Raw genomic sequence first — 18,712 nt, forward strand, 5'->3', positions numbered from 1 at the left:
TTTTGACGATTTCTCCATGCTAGTTCGGCCTCCTTATCTCTATTCTTTATGGGACTAACGAACCTACGTTAAGCTGATTGGCTGCGGTCCACCATTTGGGACGCTGTTGCAGCGTATTGAGATACTCATTATGCCAGCGTTTCCAGAAATCTTGGTGGATCCGCTGTATTAACTGCCATCGACCCAAACGATTCACCGGCAGCAGAGTTACGTCGGGAGAGGGAGCGGCCACAAAAGGCTCCATGGTGAGAAAGTGGTCCGGGGATAGCACCTCGAGATCTAATAGATCGGTACTCATAGGGCAGAGGTCCTGGAATTCAGGACGGACTCTATCTGCGCGAGGACCGTCGTGAACCCCTCTATCGAGAGAATTTGATTCCTTACCACCCGCCGAAGGTGTGTCTTAAACGACCTGATTCCCGACTCATTCCCAGAGACCCCCGAAGTGAGGCGCGGAGGCAGGATTGAAAGACCATCTAATTTTTTCTCGCTCCGCCGCGAGGCGCATATGATTCTCGAGGTCACGCGCTGCCCCCACAAAGTTAGTGCCGCAGTCGCTATATAGGAACAAGCAGCGTCCGCGACGGGCCACGAAACGTCGCAGCGCAGCAAGAAAAGAGTTTGAAAGGAGTGTGAAAGAGCGACTTCCAAATGGATTGCCTTAACCGCGAAGCAAACGAATAGGCATACATAAGCCTTGAAGGAGGAGACTCCCCGAGCTCGATGAGGAACTATCGAGAACGGTTCCGCGAAATCTACACCGCTAATCGAAAATGACTGGACGGCACTGACCCTTTCGACCGGGAAGTCTGCCATGGGGGGGGGAAGGGAGCAAAGCCGCTAGGCGAGCAAATACTGGAGCGTGCGTCTACCTGGGTATAAATGCGTACGGTGTACCCGTTCTATAACGAGCTCGGTAAGTCGGTGTTTATTTAGTAGCAGCACAGGGTGTTTGGCCTCGAAAGTCAATCCCGAGTCAATGAGCCTGCCGCCCACCCTGAGGATACCCGTTGCGTCCAGAAAAGGAGCGAGTTTGAGAAGAAGCTTGGGTAGTCTCTTCCCGTTTCTAATTCGATCAATCTCTTCGCGAAAGAATTCCGATTCTACGATTTTTACTATAACTAATAACGCCGAATGCGCTTCGAGTTGATCCATGGCCAAGGTCGCGGGCACCGGCTTGGCCCTGGATCGACTTGTAAATCTTAGGAGGTACGCTACTATTCTACAAATCTTATCTAACGACGAAAATCTGTCTAATAAACAGTATAGGGCTTGAGGCGTATCGCGCGCAACGACGAGGGTTACGATCCTTTCTTTTTCGCATAGAAGAGCTTCTTCAGGAAGAACAGGCTCGGCGCGGGACTCGAAATCCGCCAGCCACTCCGGGCCTCTCAACCACATTGAATTAGCCACGAGTTCGCGAGGAAAAAGTCCACGTGAGCAGTGATCGGCTGGATTGAATTCGGTGGCGACATGACCCCAAGCCGATACTGAGATCTTCTCTTGTATCCGAGCAACGCGATTACGAACGAAGGTCTTCCATCGGTGCGGGGAAGAACGGATCCAATATAGAGCAACCTTGACATCGGACCAGGCGTACTCTTCATCAATGTCTATGTGTCCTCGTAGGACCTGACGGACGTAAGCGATTAAGTTAACGAGAAGCAACGCAGCGCAGGGCTCTAAGCGAGGTAGCGAGATAGCGCGTAACGGAGCCACCTTAGATTTGGCGCAGAGAATTACGATTTTCTTCTCCGAAGAAGTGACAATATGCAAGTACACTACGGCCCCATATCCCTGTTCGCTCGCGTCGCAAAAGCCGTGTAACTCGCGACGAAAACGTTATCGCCCGCGGGAAATGTACGAGGTATACGAAGAAAGGCCAGCGCGTCGAACTCCGATTGATAGCGTTCCCACTGGCGACGAACATCTAACGGAGGTTTGTCGTCCCACTCAAGCTTCAGGGTCCACAAGCGTTGGATCAGTCTCTTCGCGGTGAACGTCAGCGGAGCTAAGAATCCCAACGGGTCGAATATGCGCGCCACTTCCGATAAAATAATGCGCTTAGTGCATTTCCGCGTTGAAAGGTTAACTTGAAACCCGAAACTATCCGACTGCGAGTGCCAGCGAAGGCCTAGAACCTTAAGCGCGTGATCTTCGGGTGATTTGAAAGAAAGCATCGTCTGACTGCAGATTTCTGGGTCGAGCCCCTCCAACGCGGCGGGATAGCTGCTCGCCCATTTTTGCAACTCGAAGCCGGCACTCCGAAATAATTCGAGTAATTGATCGCAAAACGCGACGATAGCTCATTCGACGGTGCGGACACTGGCCACGACGTCGTCCACATATAGAGACTCCTGGGGGGACCTAAGTCGTCTACAGACGATTCCGAGTCTCGACATCGAACTCGCGAAACTCATGTTCGACCGTTAGACGCCGTGCCGTCGTAAGCGGTGAGATCCCGACGACGGGCAGAGGCGCCGTACGGCAAACCGAGCTCGTGCGACGACCGGCCCGCGAGGACCAGCCGCCTGGTAGTGTGTCACATTGTTTTGAGCCTTTCGACTTACGAGACTCCTAGAGATATCATTGCCACCTTTGACTAGAGAGGATACGGCCTCAGAGGCGTTCAGGCATAATCCCACGGATGGTAACTTCGCACCACTGGCCGCTCGACCGAGTGCGTGAATCAAATGTCCGAACCTGCGGTACCTCTCGTACTGAGCAGAATTACAATCGCAATGACTGGTCATCAGTAGGGTAAAACTAACCTGTCTCACGACAGATGTCTCACTATTTTTAACAAACTATTAATTATTTTAATAACTAGAACACTACAAGCACGCGCTACGCGCGCGCCATTTAGCAAAAATTTTTCGAAATTGACAGCCACAGAAGCGACACAATTGAAACACGCCGCAATGCAAAATTCAAGACAACCAATCAGCATCGCGGAAAAGAGGCCTCAATTTTTCGATACAAATAAAATTAACTCAGTTAACATGCCATTTTTAGAGAGGGACTAGACACCACAGACGCGCAGTTCGCGGCGTTCGCGCGCGCTGTTTAACTTTAACATTATGCTATTACTATTATACTATTAACTCCTTGATACACACAACTGTCAAAATATACAATGACAGCTGCAAATGAAGTAAGCGCAGCGAAAGAACCAATCGGCATCGCGGAAAAGCGACAACTATAACCGCGATATATTCGAGTATCGACTTTGCACGCCTTTTTTAGAGAGAGATAAAGAATTTATTTCTACTAATTTCCAATTTGCAAAAGAATTTAATTTATTTTTACCTAAATACTAACTTTCACGAACTAGAAATTTTTCTCTGACAAATCACGAATTCTTTAAATAATCTGTAATTCACTTTTACCTAAATATTATTAATTTTTATACAATTAGTAATTTTTGTAATTTAAAGACAGGTGGTATACATATACATACGTACACGTGTCGAGGTTAAGGGAGAAAGCAAGAAAGAATGAGAAAGGGTAGGATCTGAGAAAAGTTTGCTTGTAGGAAGAAAAAGAAAAAAAGTGGCGGAAAAGCGGACTGAGGCAGGATTGGTGGACAGAGAAAGGAGATAGGAAAAGTGGCGGAAATACTCAGGAACGTAGGGAGGACCACAGATTGGAGAAGCGGAAGAGGCAAGAAAGATAGCGGAGTGATAAGGAGGTGAGGATGCTGAGAAAAGGTCAGAGGAAGGAGGAGGATGGCTGGGAAAAGGAGTAGAAGTTGGTGGGAAGAGATGACAAGCGAGGAGGAGGGAAGAAGCGAAGAATCAAGGAAATTCGACAGGAGCAGAGAAGGTAAAGGAAAAGGAAAAGGAAGAGACACGCAAGAGAGGATAATGGAAAGAAAACGGAAGAGGAGAAGAAGCGGAGCGAAAGAGAGAGCGAAGATGGATCGTCGAGCAAGGTGGAAAGGAGGGTGTGGAGTGCAGATGAAGAAGAAGGAAGAGAAGAAGATAGAGAAGAAGAGTGGAATGGAAGAGGCACAGAGAAGGAGAAGAGAAACGCATAGGAGATGGTGAAGAGAAGAGAAGAGAAAATGAGAGTCAAGAGAGAAAGAAGCGAAAGAGAGAAAGCGCATAGGGAGGATAGAGAGAGAGCGGCGAAGAGAAAAAGATCCCTGGTATGGAGCGGAATAGAGGGAGCAGGACCAGTAGAAAGGAAAGAATTTATGGAGATTATAGCTGAGATGGCGTTGGATAGGAAGGTGGGGGTTAAAGCTGTGGTGGAGATAAAAGGAAAAGGAAAGAAGGAGTTGCTGATAGTGGAAATAGAGGAGGAGGAAGACAAAAAGGAACTTTTTAGTAAACAGTGGGAAATGAAGAAGAGATGAGGGGTAACTGTGGATGAGGAACTGACCAAAGAGGAAAGACACGTGAGATGGAAAATAGGAGAAAAGACAAGAAGAGAGAGAAGACTAGGAAATTCAGCGGTAGCCACGAGTAGCCGATTGTGGATCAATGGAAAAGAGATATACTGGAATAAAGACAGGAAGGAATGGAGGAAAGTGTGAGGAGAATAAAGGGGAAAAGGAAGAGGAAGAGCAGCTTGCAGAAGAGGGTGTAGAGGGGGGAGAGAGAGAGAGAGAAGGAGCCAGGACTTAAGATTTGTAAGTGTCTTGTCTCTTTTTGTTAACTGTTATGATTGTTGTAGAAGGGACGCTGAGTCTGGAAGGGAGGAGCGACAGGAAACAGAGGAGACGAGACAGAAGGAAGATGAGAGGAAAAGTTTTCAAAGGAAAACAGATGGAAAAAAGGGAGGGAAGAGCTATAGAAACTAGAAGGAGCAGAAGGAAGGATATGGAGAAAGATGACAAAAGGGTTAATAAAAGAAAGGAAGAGCTGGTTAACTAATCCTGTGAGGTCGCATAATGGCCAAGTTTAAAATTTACGGATTTATGTAAAGGGTTGGGTACGTCCCTGTAAAACGCCATGTATCCCGAGAAGGGAATTATTACCTCTAATTAAAAAAAAATTGTGATTTGCTAATTTAATAAAAATTTAATTTATTGTTATTGCTAATTTTGTGAATAATTAAATTATAAAAAATAAATATTACGAAAAATCATTTTAATTACAAAGAATTTAAGAGGTAACAGTACAAAATAAAAATATTTAATTAAAACAAAATAAATAAATTTTTCTTGTAAAAAAACTTGGCGCTGCTTTTTTACACCTGTCGCATTCTTCCCTAAATTATGTTTATTATTTTTTTATTCAATCAAAAATCTTAGTACTAATCTTTAAATTTTAATGTTTAAATTTCAAAGTCTAGCAGCGCCAAGTTTTTTTACAAAAAAAATTTATTTTATTTATTTTAATTAAATATTTTTATTTTGTACTTTTACCTCTTAAATTCTTTGTGATTAAAATAATTTTTGTAATATTATAATTTTGTTAAAAAGAATTAAGAAGGTATTACCACTTGGGTTGGAATAGGAAGATCCTTTAATGGGAACACAAAGATATCTACCAGTTGGATTTTATTTTTTAAAAGTATAGTTGCACAACAATTATTTTTCAAAGCAATATATCTATATATTTTCTTTGCAATTGGCGCAATTTAAAGATTTCACTTCTTTTGATTGTTTCCTTACTTACTCGACTAGGCGGAGCGCGTGCCCCGAGGGCTTTGTGCCCCGGCGGTCACGGTGTTCTAGAGCCAAGCGTGTCAGAGTGGCGTGAGGCCTCGCGGCCGATCGCCGTTAATACTCCCGCGTGATCCGATTCGAGGACACTGCCAGGCAGGGAGTTTGACTATTTACTATCTAACGAAACCACTGCCAAGGAAACGGGCTTGGAAAAATTAGCGGGGAAAGAAGACCCTGTTGAGCTTGACTCTAGTCTGGCCCTCACTTGATGGGTTGAGTTAAATAATATAATTTTGTGATATAATTTTGTTAAGGAGAATTAAATAAAGTTACCACTTAGGGGTTAAATTTTTGAATTTACAAAATACATTACGTGTACTTGGCGTCTTTTTTTACCTTTTTTGAAAAAGATAATTTTGTACTGTTATCACGCATTTTGTAGTGTTAAGGTGATGCTGGAGCCGTCTGTATAACCAACAAAATTACCATTTTTTATTTTATCGACCTATATCTGTCCTTGTATAGACAAGGATAGCACCTAACATTGCACGCACACATACGCACGATGCACATCGACATCATACTTTTATATTACGCTTCCAAATCTTGATTTGGGAGGTTTATCGATGTTTTTCTTGTGCAATTCGGGGGAACTTGTTTTCGCGTTCGTACCAATGGTGAGGGAGACCGGGGCTAACTCGACACTATTTTTTCAAAGGCAATTTTTAATATTTAATTAAAATTTTTAGGCAAATTCAATGGTATATATTTAAAGAGTGTTCTTTCAGGTACAAAATTGATTTAGAAAGTTTTGCTGTACGTCGCTTTGTTTTGCCGCCAGGAAAGGAAAAGTGACGCAAAGACAAATTTTCGAATTAAAAAATGCCGGGGTAAACTCGACACCCCGCCGGGGCAAACTCAACACTTTGTCTGATCGATACAATTTGATCTGGAACTTATTTTTTACTGTCTGAAAATGAAAATACATTGTTTATTGTGTATTTAAAAAGTACAAAAATTCGGAATATAAAAAGTAACTAGAACAATCATTTGAAATAATGAGAACAAAAATTGTTGAACTTTCAATTATCTTCGTCTAAACTCATGTCAGAAAAACAATTAATGCAGATAAACTCGCGATCGGACGTGCGCATACATTTGTCATGAGCCATACGGCTGCATGACAAGCATCGTTTGTTACTGGGTGCCGACGAAACGGCGTGGTGTTGACTTTGCCCCGGACGTCGTTTTTCACTTTTGCCACTTTAAAAACATGAAAATTTTGAAAATATTCAAAAACAATATTGGATTCATATAGAGCATCTTTCCTATGAAAATCACTTACATATAGGTTTGCAAGAGTAAAGTTCGATGAAAAAGTAGAAATTTTCGAGAGATCAGAAAAATTACTTTTTACCATCAAAAACGCTTATATCGCGCTAAAAATTACACCATAACTCAGAATGTCATCAAATCCCGTTGATAATACTGGCACATAAAGACGCATTTATAGTAGGAAAGGCAAGTTTCTACGATAGATTTAAATTAGCAAAAAGTCCAGTGTCAAGTTTGCCCCGGTCTCCCCTATATCTCTTATATGAAATACATCTTGTGACGAGCTGACAGCTCGCCGCAATATCGAGACGCCATATTGAGATATAAGTAGATAAGGAAATCTGTATTTCCGTAATTTTTTCTCGTTTTCTATGTAAAATCGAAGTTCTCCCGAATCATTAATGTATGTACTGCAATTCTGGTGAAGAATTTTTAATTCTGTCAAGTTAATACGACGGTACGTCACAGCAACAAATGTCGGTAAAACAGACGGCTCCAGCATCACCTTAAGCAGGGATCGGCAAAAATTTTTTATTTTTTAATTACTCATGAAATTAGCAATAACAAGAAATTAAATTTTTATTGAATTGGGTTGTTGAAAAAAAAATTATATATATATTTTTTTATATGTAAACGTGTATTAATAACACCAAAGCACAAAAATATAAAAAAAAAATTTTTTGTGTAAACTTGTAAATTATTATTAATAATTTTATTGACGTAAAAATTCAAGTTTTGTCACGTGATCATGAAACGCTACGCGACTGGCGTACGGGCTCGTGACGTCACGATGTTACATGTCACGCCGCGAAGACTGGATACGATGTGTACAAAATAAGCTCTCCGAAACGACTTATAATAAATTCGATCATTTAGCCGAATTTCAACGGAGAATGTGTGAACAAGGCTTCGTGAAAGCAAATAGCAATAATTTGCCGCAAATTAACATGTTTGCGGTGTTAGAATTTCTCAAAGATGATGATCGTTTCAATGCTCCAGAAATACGTTGTGCCAAAGCTTCATTGTAAGTATACGTTTGTAATAATTACGTTTCAATGGTAACTGCTCATTCCAAATAACATTACTACGAGATTTTTATCGTAAATTATTTAAAGGAACTGTCGTGAGAGCTATGGAGATGCAGCTGTAGGTTATGTCCAAGTAAAACGTGAAGGAGACCTCTGCATTGTAAAATGTCGAGTATGTCCTGAACATAGGGTTCGGAGCAAAGCATATTCAACAACATTAATCATTAATGAAGCAACAGAGAAAATCATAGACGTTCAGTGTCATGATTGCGCAGCAGCAACAGGTATCTATGAATATATGCAATAAAAAGTGATGCGTTTTTACCTGTTTTCATTGCCATGCGTTCCTTAAAATTTGTCTTACATTACAGGTGGATGTAAACATGCTTTAGCAGTTCTCATGTGGGTACATCGAAGGAGCGAAGACCCTGCACCTACAGAAATAGCATGCTATTGGAAAAAATCTCGTTTGTCAGGTGTAGGAACGGCACTCAAATATGTCGAAGTCAAAGATTTAGGCATTCAGAAAGTACATAAACTAAAACGAACATCCATTCCCGATAATAGCACTTTCTTACACGACGTTCTAGAACTGGCAGAAAGTAAACAAATTGACTGTCAAATTTCACGCCTAGAGGTTGACTTGAAATGTCTGAAAACAAATAATTTATCGTTGCACAGACTCCTTTTAAAATTTCACTTAAATGGAGGTCTGATGTCAGGAAATTTTCTTACTTTTGCCAGTTCTGAGATGACTCAAGTCTTATGCGATGAAGCTGAACAATTGACACGAAACCAGAGTGATTGCCCATTGTGGTACGAACTCCGATACGGGAGAATTACAGCTTCTAAGCTGTACGAAGCAGCACATTGTACAACAGATAGTGGGTCGTTTGTTAAACAGGTAACAGGGGCGAGTAAGGTGCATGAAACAAGTGCAATGTTACGAGGAAAGGACTTGGAAAAACTGGTGCTGATAGAAGTAGAGCGCGAACTAGATACACGAATTAAGAGTGCTGGACTGTATCTATCACCAAATTATCCAGCTCTTGGTGCATCACCTGGTGGTATGACCAACGAATACATTGTAGAAATAAAATGTCCTTCGAATGAAAAAGCGTTGGAAAGATTCTTGTCGAAAGATAAAATTATCAATCCTAAGTGCGTAGCACAAATGCAATTACAAATGTTAGCTACAGGAAAGAAAAGAGGATTATTTTGTGTGGCTAATTCGGCCTTTGAAAATACAAAAAAAGTGCATATGCAGTGGCTTGCATACGATCTAGAAGTAGCACAGGATTTAGTCAAAAAGGCAATGCTGTTTTGGGAAAGAAATATATTTCCATTGTTATTATCTTCTGTACAGAAGTAAGATATCAATGTATAAAACTATATATGTAACAAAATATATAATGTATTCAGAATTATTACCCACTTGTCATACTATTTTTTTATTATTGGTGAATGTAAATTTATTAACGCCGAGGCAATCACGATAATGTCATCAGTGTAAGATAACATACTATGGTTTATAACAGCATGTGGCTTTATAAAATCGAATTCACGCAATCTCCCAATGACACGTTCTACGTGGATCCGTAAGCTAGCAATGCGCTTGGTTTCCAAAACCTCTGATTTCGTAGGTTTATGTGTAGACGATACGCTTGGTGGTTTTATTAACTCACAATGTTTTCCTGCTAATAAAGATTTAATATTTTTAAAACCTCGGTCCGCCATAACAGCACATTTTTCAGGAAGCTGATCTAGTATACCACACTTCTCAAACAATAATACATCTGATATTCTATCTCCATATCCAGTAGAAATGAAATTGATAAAGCCATCCGGTCCACAAGATATCAAATACTTTATCGTGTTACACTTTTTATATTCAGACCAAGTCAAGGCTTGATTTACGGGATCACTCGGTTTTTCGATTTGTATTTCCAGAGCATCTACTATAGACTGGACATGATTGTATGAGCTCCGAAAAGGAATAGGCAAAGTTTTTTTAACTAAGTCAGGATTTGGGAAGAAAATCAAGTTTTTAGTAAGTGACTGAGTATTGGAACAGTTTTGTTGAAAACTATACTTGCATTACTAGGACTCATACAGAATTGTTCAGCCAGTCGTTCTAACGTATCTTGTCTTCTGATCTTCATTAAACATATAACTGTATATTTTGGATACTTACATTACCTTTCGTGCTCAAAAGATGCAACAGTGATTTCCATTCGTTTGGAATCCCTAGGTACGCTTTCATGTTGGTACTTATGAAATAGTTTGTTACATTTAATATGTCACGTTTATATTTATTTGGGCTACTAGGATTATCGAGACTCGTTTGGTCGCTAAACATATAATAATCATGAGAACTACTTATATCTATCGATGTAGTTGTAGTGCTTGTCGATATGGTGTCATTTGCATAAGACATCTTAGAAATAATAGGTTTTGTCGGAAAAGTTGCAACATTCGTACAAATGGGTAATTTAATCGGGAAACAACATTCATTGACAGTCGATACTGGAATGTTGCACGTTGTATAAACGCTACGATAATGTGGTCGAATCTTGACCTGTACGCCAACACTGTGCTGCATCATGGAAGTCTGTATTCCGACGTCTCTTCTTGTATCCGCAACTTCTTGTATTTCACACACAGTGAAAGTTTGTTCAGCTCGAGATTTGAGACCGAGTTCATTTATCGCAGGCTTATTTAGGGCAGCAGTTATATTGGAATCCCTGTTCCGATGCATCTGCAGGATTTGTCGAAGAAGACTCGAATGCTTCTGTAAGGATCTCGTTTATTTCCGCTCGTCTTTGTCGTTTTTCTGCTACTATACGTGGAGTTGAGCATGTTCTACGTTTACGGTCGGGCTGGCATTCGAATTTATGTGGAATAACGTTTTTTCTAATTTTTACTGGACCTCCCATCATCATGTAATACTGATAATTTTCCATATCCTCTCGCAGCTATAAATATAAAACATTTTTGATGCAGTTACGAAATTAGATTAAGTTATTAATAGATGAAATTCTATCAAAAAAATAATAATTTAACAATTTAACATATACTTAGGCTGCAAAAACTTACATTGAAATGGTCTTCACAACAAAAGAAGTTCGATTTGCTGTTTTTTAGGTTGTCGCTCCGAACGGCATTAAACCATTTTTTACGAAGTGTCACGTCTTGTGGCACTGTCGCGAACACTTTATTTGGTGTACTTTTTGTTGTACTACCACAGAGAGGGACGAAACACGTTCTATACGTTTTAATTGTTGCCATTCCTATTAAAAACTCAAAATCTCAACAGATATCGTATACGGCATGTAACATTGTGACGTCACAGACCGCTCGGGTAACTTCGGGCGTGATCGGCGCGTCATCGGCTATGAGTTTAAAGTAATATTTTATAAAATCTATATCTCCGTTAATATTACGAAAAAAAAGCACTTTTTTTCTATAAAACATATGCATATAAACTTTCTAAATATTAAAAAAAAAAATTACGTTCAAAAACCCAATTAGCAAATTAGTAATTAGTCACAAAAAATTACTAATTACATAAAAATTAATAATATTTAGGGTAATTATTTAGTAATACGGACCACCCCCCGATGACCTTGACCTTGACATATGTTGTCAAGGTCACCCTCCTGAGTGACCTTCAAAAGTTTTTAGCCGGCGGTTGTTATTTGTTAAAAAGTTATTAACAAAAAGAGTTTCGAAGATATAGCAGCTATTTTGAGTATTGAGAGGCATAAGCAACTAATATTACGTTTTTTTTTAAAGCAGAGAATACTTTATTTCGCGAGAAAGTCGCTGCTTTACCAAAACACAACGTTTAAAGCAGTAAATTGTTGATAAATTGAAGTCTTTGTTAGCAGAGAATACTTTATTTCGCGAGAAATCGCTGTTTTACCAAAAAAAGAAATTACATTCTTTATTATTAAAATATTTAATAGTTTGTATAAAATAAATTACTACATATTTAAAAATTAATAATTAGTAGAAAATAATTATTAATTTTTTTAATAATAAATAAATAATTAAAGTATTTTAAATCGATCGTGACTGGCAATGTTTGGCGCTCACCAAACTGTAGTTAGATGCATGTATTGTTTAGTCTCGTTACTCGTTGTACATAATATTCTTGCGTACCTAGTCTTAAGTATTTCGGTGACTCGCGCGAAACGTCGGCGGATCGCGATCAACGCGGAATCGATAATTGCGCGACTCACCAATCGGTGCTGCCCTCGCTCACCCCACGAGGGCACCCGCCTGCAGAACAAGTACTCGCTCGCGACACTGTTCCAGCGCCGCGAGCTCTCAGCACTCATCGTTACGCCGGCGCATCGCTACGACGTCTGATCGTTACGACGTCTCGGAGCACAGATAGATTATCGGAGCAGAGAGACTTGTGCTAATATTCGGAGTCGCGAGATCATCCGCTCGCTCCCGGATAGTGCGATCGCCTACTTTCTCGGCCTGTCTGTGTGCTGCCTTTACTTGCTTCCTCCTGCTTGCTTGCTGCCTGCCTTAACTTACTGCTGCCTGCCTCGCTTTCGCCTTGCTTGCTGCCCTGCCTGCGTTGCTGCACGAGCCCGATCGCGAACGAGACGAAGCCTCCAGGAGTCGACGGCACAACGAACGGTGAGTCGCATTTGTTTAACTTAACTTTCGCTTTGGGGAGACTTTACACATCTCCCCTGGTCCTTCGAGCTTCGCTTTATCGCAAATCCGGGTACGGCTCTACCGCCCCCCGAGCAGGCAATATATATAACGTCTTTCCGATGTAAACATTGAAAAACTGTGAGCCAACTTGGTTTGTCAGATTCACACAGCACCTTTTCGGATCAACCATCGAGACATTATTAATTTCGACCAATAGGTTTTGGTCAGTTGATGTAATTCTAAATTAAATAGTTTTAATTTTTATTGCGAAAAACATTACCCAAATAAATAAATAGTCTCAGGTAAATTGGGTGACGGCTGGTCTAGTGGGTAGAGCGCCAGATTCGTAATCCGGAGAACCGGGTTCGAATCCCGCTAGGCTACTGAGAATTCTCAATAAAAACGCTGTCTCCCCCATTTAGCGAAGAGAGTTATCCCTAGATGGAAAACTGGGCTCCGTCTTTCGGAAGAGACGTTAAACCGTTGGTCCAAAAAAAATGGTAATAGTAGGGAAAGAGTTGGATAGGGTTGGGTACGTCCCTTGAAAAACGCCTCTTCCCCCTTGAATTGGATAGAATTGGATAGGGTTGGGTACGTTCCTTTAAAAACGCCCTTTAAAGCCTCCTTGGGATATATAAAGTATATATCTTTTTAGTCTCAGATAAATTACTTATTTTAAAAATTATTAATTGGTTAAACATAAATAATTTAATTATTGCAGTTAAAGATGGTTTAAGAAATACTTATGTTAATGTTTTATATATATATTGTGACGTGACAAATGTCACGTCCCTTGACTCAGATGGGAGCTCGGCCGAGGGAGGCATCAGGGATGGTGCCTCCGCCCGAGGCGGGCGGAGCGCAAGCGTTTTAGGTCAGGGCTAATATCGTTTAAGCGAGACTTACAGGTAACGAGGGAGTGCGGAGCAGATGGCCAGGTCACCGGATTTTGTAACGGCGTATGCCGCGCCGAGGGACTTTCAAGTGGACAGCCGGAAGCTTCCAAGGACGGACGGCCGACGGACGGGTCACGCTGGAACCCACAGCCGGAACAGCAGAGGGCCTGTCAAGGCACACGATCAGCCCGCACTAAAACACTGCAGTCCGAATACGGGGAACCCGAAATGGGGGACGCCCCGAAAAAGGTCCCCGTCGAGGAACGGGGCCACCACCGGGATACCGCCATCGGTCGACGAGCCATGGCCCGGCCAGCCTGGCCGTCGAATAACCGGGCGATGAGTCGCGCCCTGAGGGCTTATTACGGTTCTTGAAACGAGGTGAAAGTTACAAAAGTGAGGAAATTCACTAGGGTATCTATGATTTTATTGGTCAAAATCTAGTAAATCTGTTCACTTTTGTAATTTTCACTTCGTTTCAAGAACCGTAATCGACCCCCTGGACAGCCGGTCTCACGTAGGCGGAAATTTGAAACTACCGCCGGCGGAGGAAAGCAGCTGCGAGGGGCGCTCTAGGCAGGCGCGGCGATCGCAGCGATACTAGGGAAATCGCTAAAGTGCCAGGGCGCAGCACCGAACGGGCTAGGAACACCGGCGCGCGCGGGCCCAGCGTGATCCCGCCGGGGGCGCCGGGGCGAGGACAAATTACTGTCGTGCGAGCCGCCATCGAGGTATCATCCAGCCCTGCGAGCCGAACGACGAGCTGTCGGATCGAGCGACGAATCGTAAGGCCACTGCTCAGCCTCCGCAACGTAAGATCGTAGCAATACTAAGGCCCTCCCGGGAGTCGCGTTGTGCCGCGAGAATAGATGAGATCCGCTGTAACTGAAATAATACCGAATACCATACCGCGGGAGGGCCCGTACGGGAAAGTGATCGCGAGGGCCCGTCTCGGGAATTCGAGCGTACGGCCGCCGACAGTCAGCGTGCGTGTAATTGTGTAGTCTTTGTTTGTATAATCGTATCGCGTTATTGTGAGAATGTCGCAAAGATTCGCGTTGTAAAAATCGTTCGCGTGGAGGATACTATGCGTAGCGAGATGAGCTCTTCGTGAGCATCACGTAATCACGCCGTGGCGACGGGCGCCTTTGAGTTTTGCGCCCTTTCGGGACTCGCGTGATTGGGAGATTCGCGGTCATTCGGGACTCGCGTAATCGGGAGATTCGCGGTCATTCGGGACTCACGCAATCGGGAGATTCGCGGTCATTCGGGACTCGCGTAATCGGGAGGTTCGCGTTTATTCGGGACTCGCGTGATCGGGCGATCCGCGGTCAATTCGGGAAGTTGCCCTCGCGCGTGCGAGTGTCTCACGGTTATTGTTTCCGATTATGTTCGCGTTAATTGTAAGTAAATGTTCTTGCGTTCGTCGGTACTAACTTTTGCGGTAATTGTAAGTGAATGGTTTTTTTGCGTTCGTCGGTAATCCTGTCGCGTTAGTTGTAAGTAATTGGCTAGTTGTAAGTGCGTAACTTTGTGCGTTCCGTTGGGAGTAAATGCGCTCAGTTATTTCGCGTTCGAGGGACATGGTAGAGTTCGTTGCGGCTTATGTCGGGAATTATTAATGTACGAAATGCTTTCTGATTGGAATTGCTATGCAATTCGACGACGGAATGAGTATCGCGCTCGTGGGGTGACACGGGACGCTTGGCTCGGATTCTGTTTGTTCGCCGTGGAACACGCCTACTTTCTTCCACATGTTATCTGCATTAATTAAATATATTTCTATGTTTCTTGTTACTCGGATGTGTTAATTGCGCTACGCTCCCTCTCTGCTTCTACCTACGATTCCTTGATTAGATTCACGCCCGAGAGAATTACGTTTTGTGTATCGTGGTGCGAGGAATCGCACCTGGCACCCACACTTTGAGGAATTCTTTGGTCGAGCTTTCATCTGGGTTTCTGAGGGTCTGATCGCAATTGGGAAAGTAATTAGAAAGATTTTTGGTGAATAAAAGCGACGGCGCGCTCCGGCCCGGCTGGCGAGACCGGGCGGACATTGTCGTTGTCGTCATAATATCTATTATTATAAGTGTCTGACTTCTGTCTGTATGTATGTCTGTCTGTCTGACTGCGAACTACTCATTCGTTAGTGGACCAAATTTTTACCAAAAGTATATGAAATAGGGATAGAAATTTCCGGGGAATGCCAAGATGTGTATAGTTTTTTGTTATCGATTTTTTTGAAAACCGGTATCAGAAATTTTTCCAATTTTTTGGGAAATAACTGACGTGTGTGAAGTTGGCCCCGCACTTTTTGAATTCTGTATTTTTAATCATTGTGCTACATTGTGCTACGTTTGTGCTGTATTGTGCCGCAAACCGCAACTCTGTAACTCAAAGCGTACTCGAGAAAATAAAACAAAACAAAATTTTTGATAACCCCGCATTTTTTGAATTTTCAGTTTTTTTTTATTGTGCCGTATTGTGCTGCATTTGTGCTGATTTGTGCCGCAAACGCGAGATTGATAACTTCGATAACAATTAAAAAAATAAAAATAAAAAAAATATTATACTAGCCCCACACTTTTCCCGAAATAAACACAATTTTTTTGGTTGATAGGTAGTAATTTGTGTCACGTTGTGCCGCTGGAATAAACTCGATATCTCTTTTCATTTGGCAGATAAAAAATATTAAATCTGAAAAACAAAATAACAAATAATTATTTTTAAAACGCATTTACCGAACTTTTGTAAGCTGTGCTGAGTTTTGCTAGATGAGTACAACAAAGAAATGGCCGGAGATGCATAGAAAGTTGTATGGGTTGAAAATAATGGGCTAAGAGAAAGGGGGAAATGAGGATGAGAAAAAAACTTTACATTTTTAAATTTTGTAAAGTTGTGCCGGGTTGTGCTCGGTGAGTACAATAACTTTTCCTAATGACAAAATGTCCGCAAATCGTTAGTTTACGCAGCACAAGTATCTAAAAAAAGCAGTTTTTAGGAATTACAATTTTCAAACCGCTATAACTTTTGAACCGTGACAGGGAATGAAATTTTGCGACTTGTGCTGAATTGTGCTTTAATGTTATATATAATAAAATAATAAAATAAAAATCAGAAAATTAACTACAATATATTTATTTCGCAATTTTATGATTAAAGCGGTGAATTTATGATATAATTAAGTGTAATAGTGTAATTAGTGGTTACATATATGCAATGTGTAAACTATTTTCCTGACCGACATATTATTTAAATTGCATGTAATAATCATTTTGATTTCGTTTTGTTTAGCGCCGATTGCGCCCGCATTCCTATCTGCGCGCAACCCAGCGTTTCGACACTACTTTTCACGCTTGCGCTAATTTTGTTCATTGTCACGCGATCGGCGGTCGTCTCATTGTTGTCGCGATCGAGAAGATCGGCTCGTGCCGGCAGAGATTTATTAACTGTGCTCACGGTGATACTCTCGTTCATTATAGTTTACGCGGATGTTTCTCGTTTCATAACCTCATTTCTTTTGTGTCGCCTTGTGTTTCAGTCACTCGTGCCGTGCGGTAGTACCGTGATGAAAGTTCGTCCGGTTACACGAGTTAACGTTGTCGTAATTGTATTATAAGAGCACGTGGCGGTTATCATCGTCAGTGTGCATAGCTCGTGTTAATTGCAGTCCCGCGTTTATGGTGTTCTCTGTGGCATTTCTCTGTGTGTGCCCATCGAGTTTTCTCGACACGATGAGACGTGTTTGTGCAAGTGCGCTTTGTACAGCGCGTTAAGAACATTCAAGGACAGAACTGCATTACAGCGTAGAAGATATTGTCCTATCTAGTTTTTTGGCACCCTTATTTCAGCTTTTCGTGAATTCAATCTGCTCGGATACCTGACATTACCAAGATTTAACAACCTTACATATGCATTACAGTTATTTTTACCCGGCAGTAATATAATTTATAAGTAAGTAATTTAAATAATTTTTTATTGTAAAGTTTATATGTATATTATTGAAACTAATTTTGTGTGTGAAACTATTTTTCTCGTGTCTTAATTTTTAACAGATTATACTCATTATTATATGTCATAATTATGTTCCACGCTTAGCATTAGGATGGGATAATAAACTGTACATTCCAAGTAAGTTGATTAACCCTAGAGAGAGCAGAAAAATCAAGTCATGGATATACTTTGACTCTATTGTGATCTTGGACGACAAATATATATATATATATATATATATATATATAAGATTTGTATTTTCTCAGAGTTATGTGGGAAAAACCGCATTTTTAGTGTGATTATGTTATGATCTGACATCAGATTCGTATTCAGCGACCCCGAAAACCCTCGAGTAACAAATTTTAGGTGAATCTGGTCAATTTTCAAAAATTCATCGGGTACACTGGATCTGCTATTTTGAATTTTGGAAAACTGACATCAGATTCGTATTCAGCGATTCCAAAAACCCTCGAGTAACAAATTTTAAGCGAATTTGGTCAATTTTCAAAAACTCATCGGGTATACTGGATCTGCCATTTTGAATTTTGGAAAACTGACATCAGATTCGTACTCAGCGACCCCAAAAACCCTCGAGTAACAAATTTTAGGCGAATCTGGTCAATTTTTAAAAACTCATCGGATATACTGGATTTGCCATTTTGAATTTTGGAAAACTGACATCAGATTCGTACTCAGCGACCACAAAAACCCCGAGTACCAAGTTTCAAGCGAATCGGATCAATTTGAAGAAACATCCGCCATATTAAGTCCGCCATATTGGATCTGCCATTTTTTTATTAAAAAATCTAGTCAATTGTTATGTAATTTAAGCTTTTGAATCCGAATTCACGGTCAGAATTTCGAAGCTAGCTCGCGCTTTTTCATTACATCTCAAATAATATACTAAAAAAGTATGTTTTTTGAGATTAGAAAAAAAAACGAACCAACTTTTGAATTCTGACCTCGGATTCGGATTTAGCGACCCAAAATACGTAAGAATTGACTAGTCCGGTCCGCCGGACAGAAATTTCATTTTTTTTGTGGGGCTGTGTTATTTAATATTCACCAGGCAATTTTTTTACAACAAAAGCAAACAAATATTTGTTTTCTTTAATAATCTATATATATATGGGCAGATCCATTACTTTTCGACCAAAAGTTGCGGG

At 41.2% G+C, this 18,712-nt stretch overlaps 3 protein-coding genes across 3 annotated transcripts in view; 1 reads left to right on the plus strand and 2 right to left on the minus strand.

Moving 5' to 3' along the window:
* Window positions 1-7,703: 7,703 nt before the first annotated feature.
* LOC112468478 lies at window positions 7,704-9,352 on the plus strand. The gene is made up of 3 exons (XM_025037673.1): window positions 7,704-7,976; window positions 8,068-8,264; window positions 8,352-9,352. The coding sequence occupies exons 1-3, from the start codon at window positions 7,750-7,752 to the stop codon at window positions 9,350-9,352; spliced, it is 1,425 nt and encodes a 474-aa protein (XP_024893441.1). The 5' UTR covers window positions 7,704-7,749.
* A 68-nt stretch (window positions 9,353-9,420) lies between these two features.
* Window positions 9,421-10,942, minus strand: LOC112468481. Its single transcript, XM_025037678.1, has 2 exons — window positions 10,208-10,942; window positions 9,421-9,666 (listed from the first exon to the last, which is right to left on the minus strand). Exons 1-2 carry the CDS (start codon window positions 10,736-10,738, stop codon window positions 9,424-9,426), a joined length of 774 nt encoding a protein of 257 aa, XP_024893446.1. The 5' UTR covers window positions 10,739-10,942; the 3' UTR covers window positions 9,421-9,423.
* A 5,285-nt stretch (window positions 10,943-16,227) lies between these two features.
* Window positions 16,228-18,712, minus strand: part of LOC112468479 (esterase E4-like) — a 61,896-nt gene continuing 59,411 nt past the window's right edge. The window contains exon 3 of the mRNA XM_025037677.1: window positions 16,228-16,250. Within this exon, the coding sequence (XP_024893445.1) occupies window positions 16,245-16,250 (6 nt within the window). The 3' untranslated portion in view covers window positions 16,228-16,244. The remainder of the gene's footprint in view (window positions 16,251-18,712) is intronic.

The sequence above is a fragment of the Temnothorax curvispinosus genome, unplaced genomic scaffold, assembly GCF_003070985.1.
Source record: "Temnothorax curvispinosus isolate PA1 unplaced genomic scaffold, ASM307098v1 QBEX01018532.1, whole genome shotgun sequence".
NCBI classification, from domain to species: Eukaryota; Metazoa; Arthropoda; class Insecta; order Hymenoptera; family Formicidae; genus Temnothorax; species Temnothorax curvispinosus.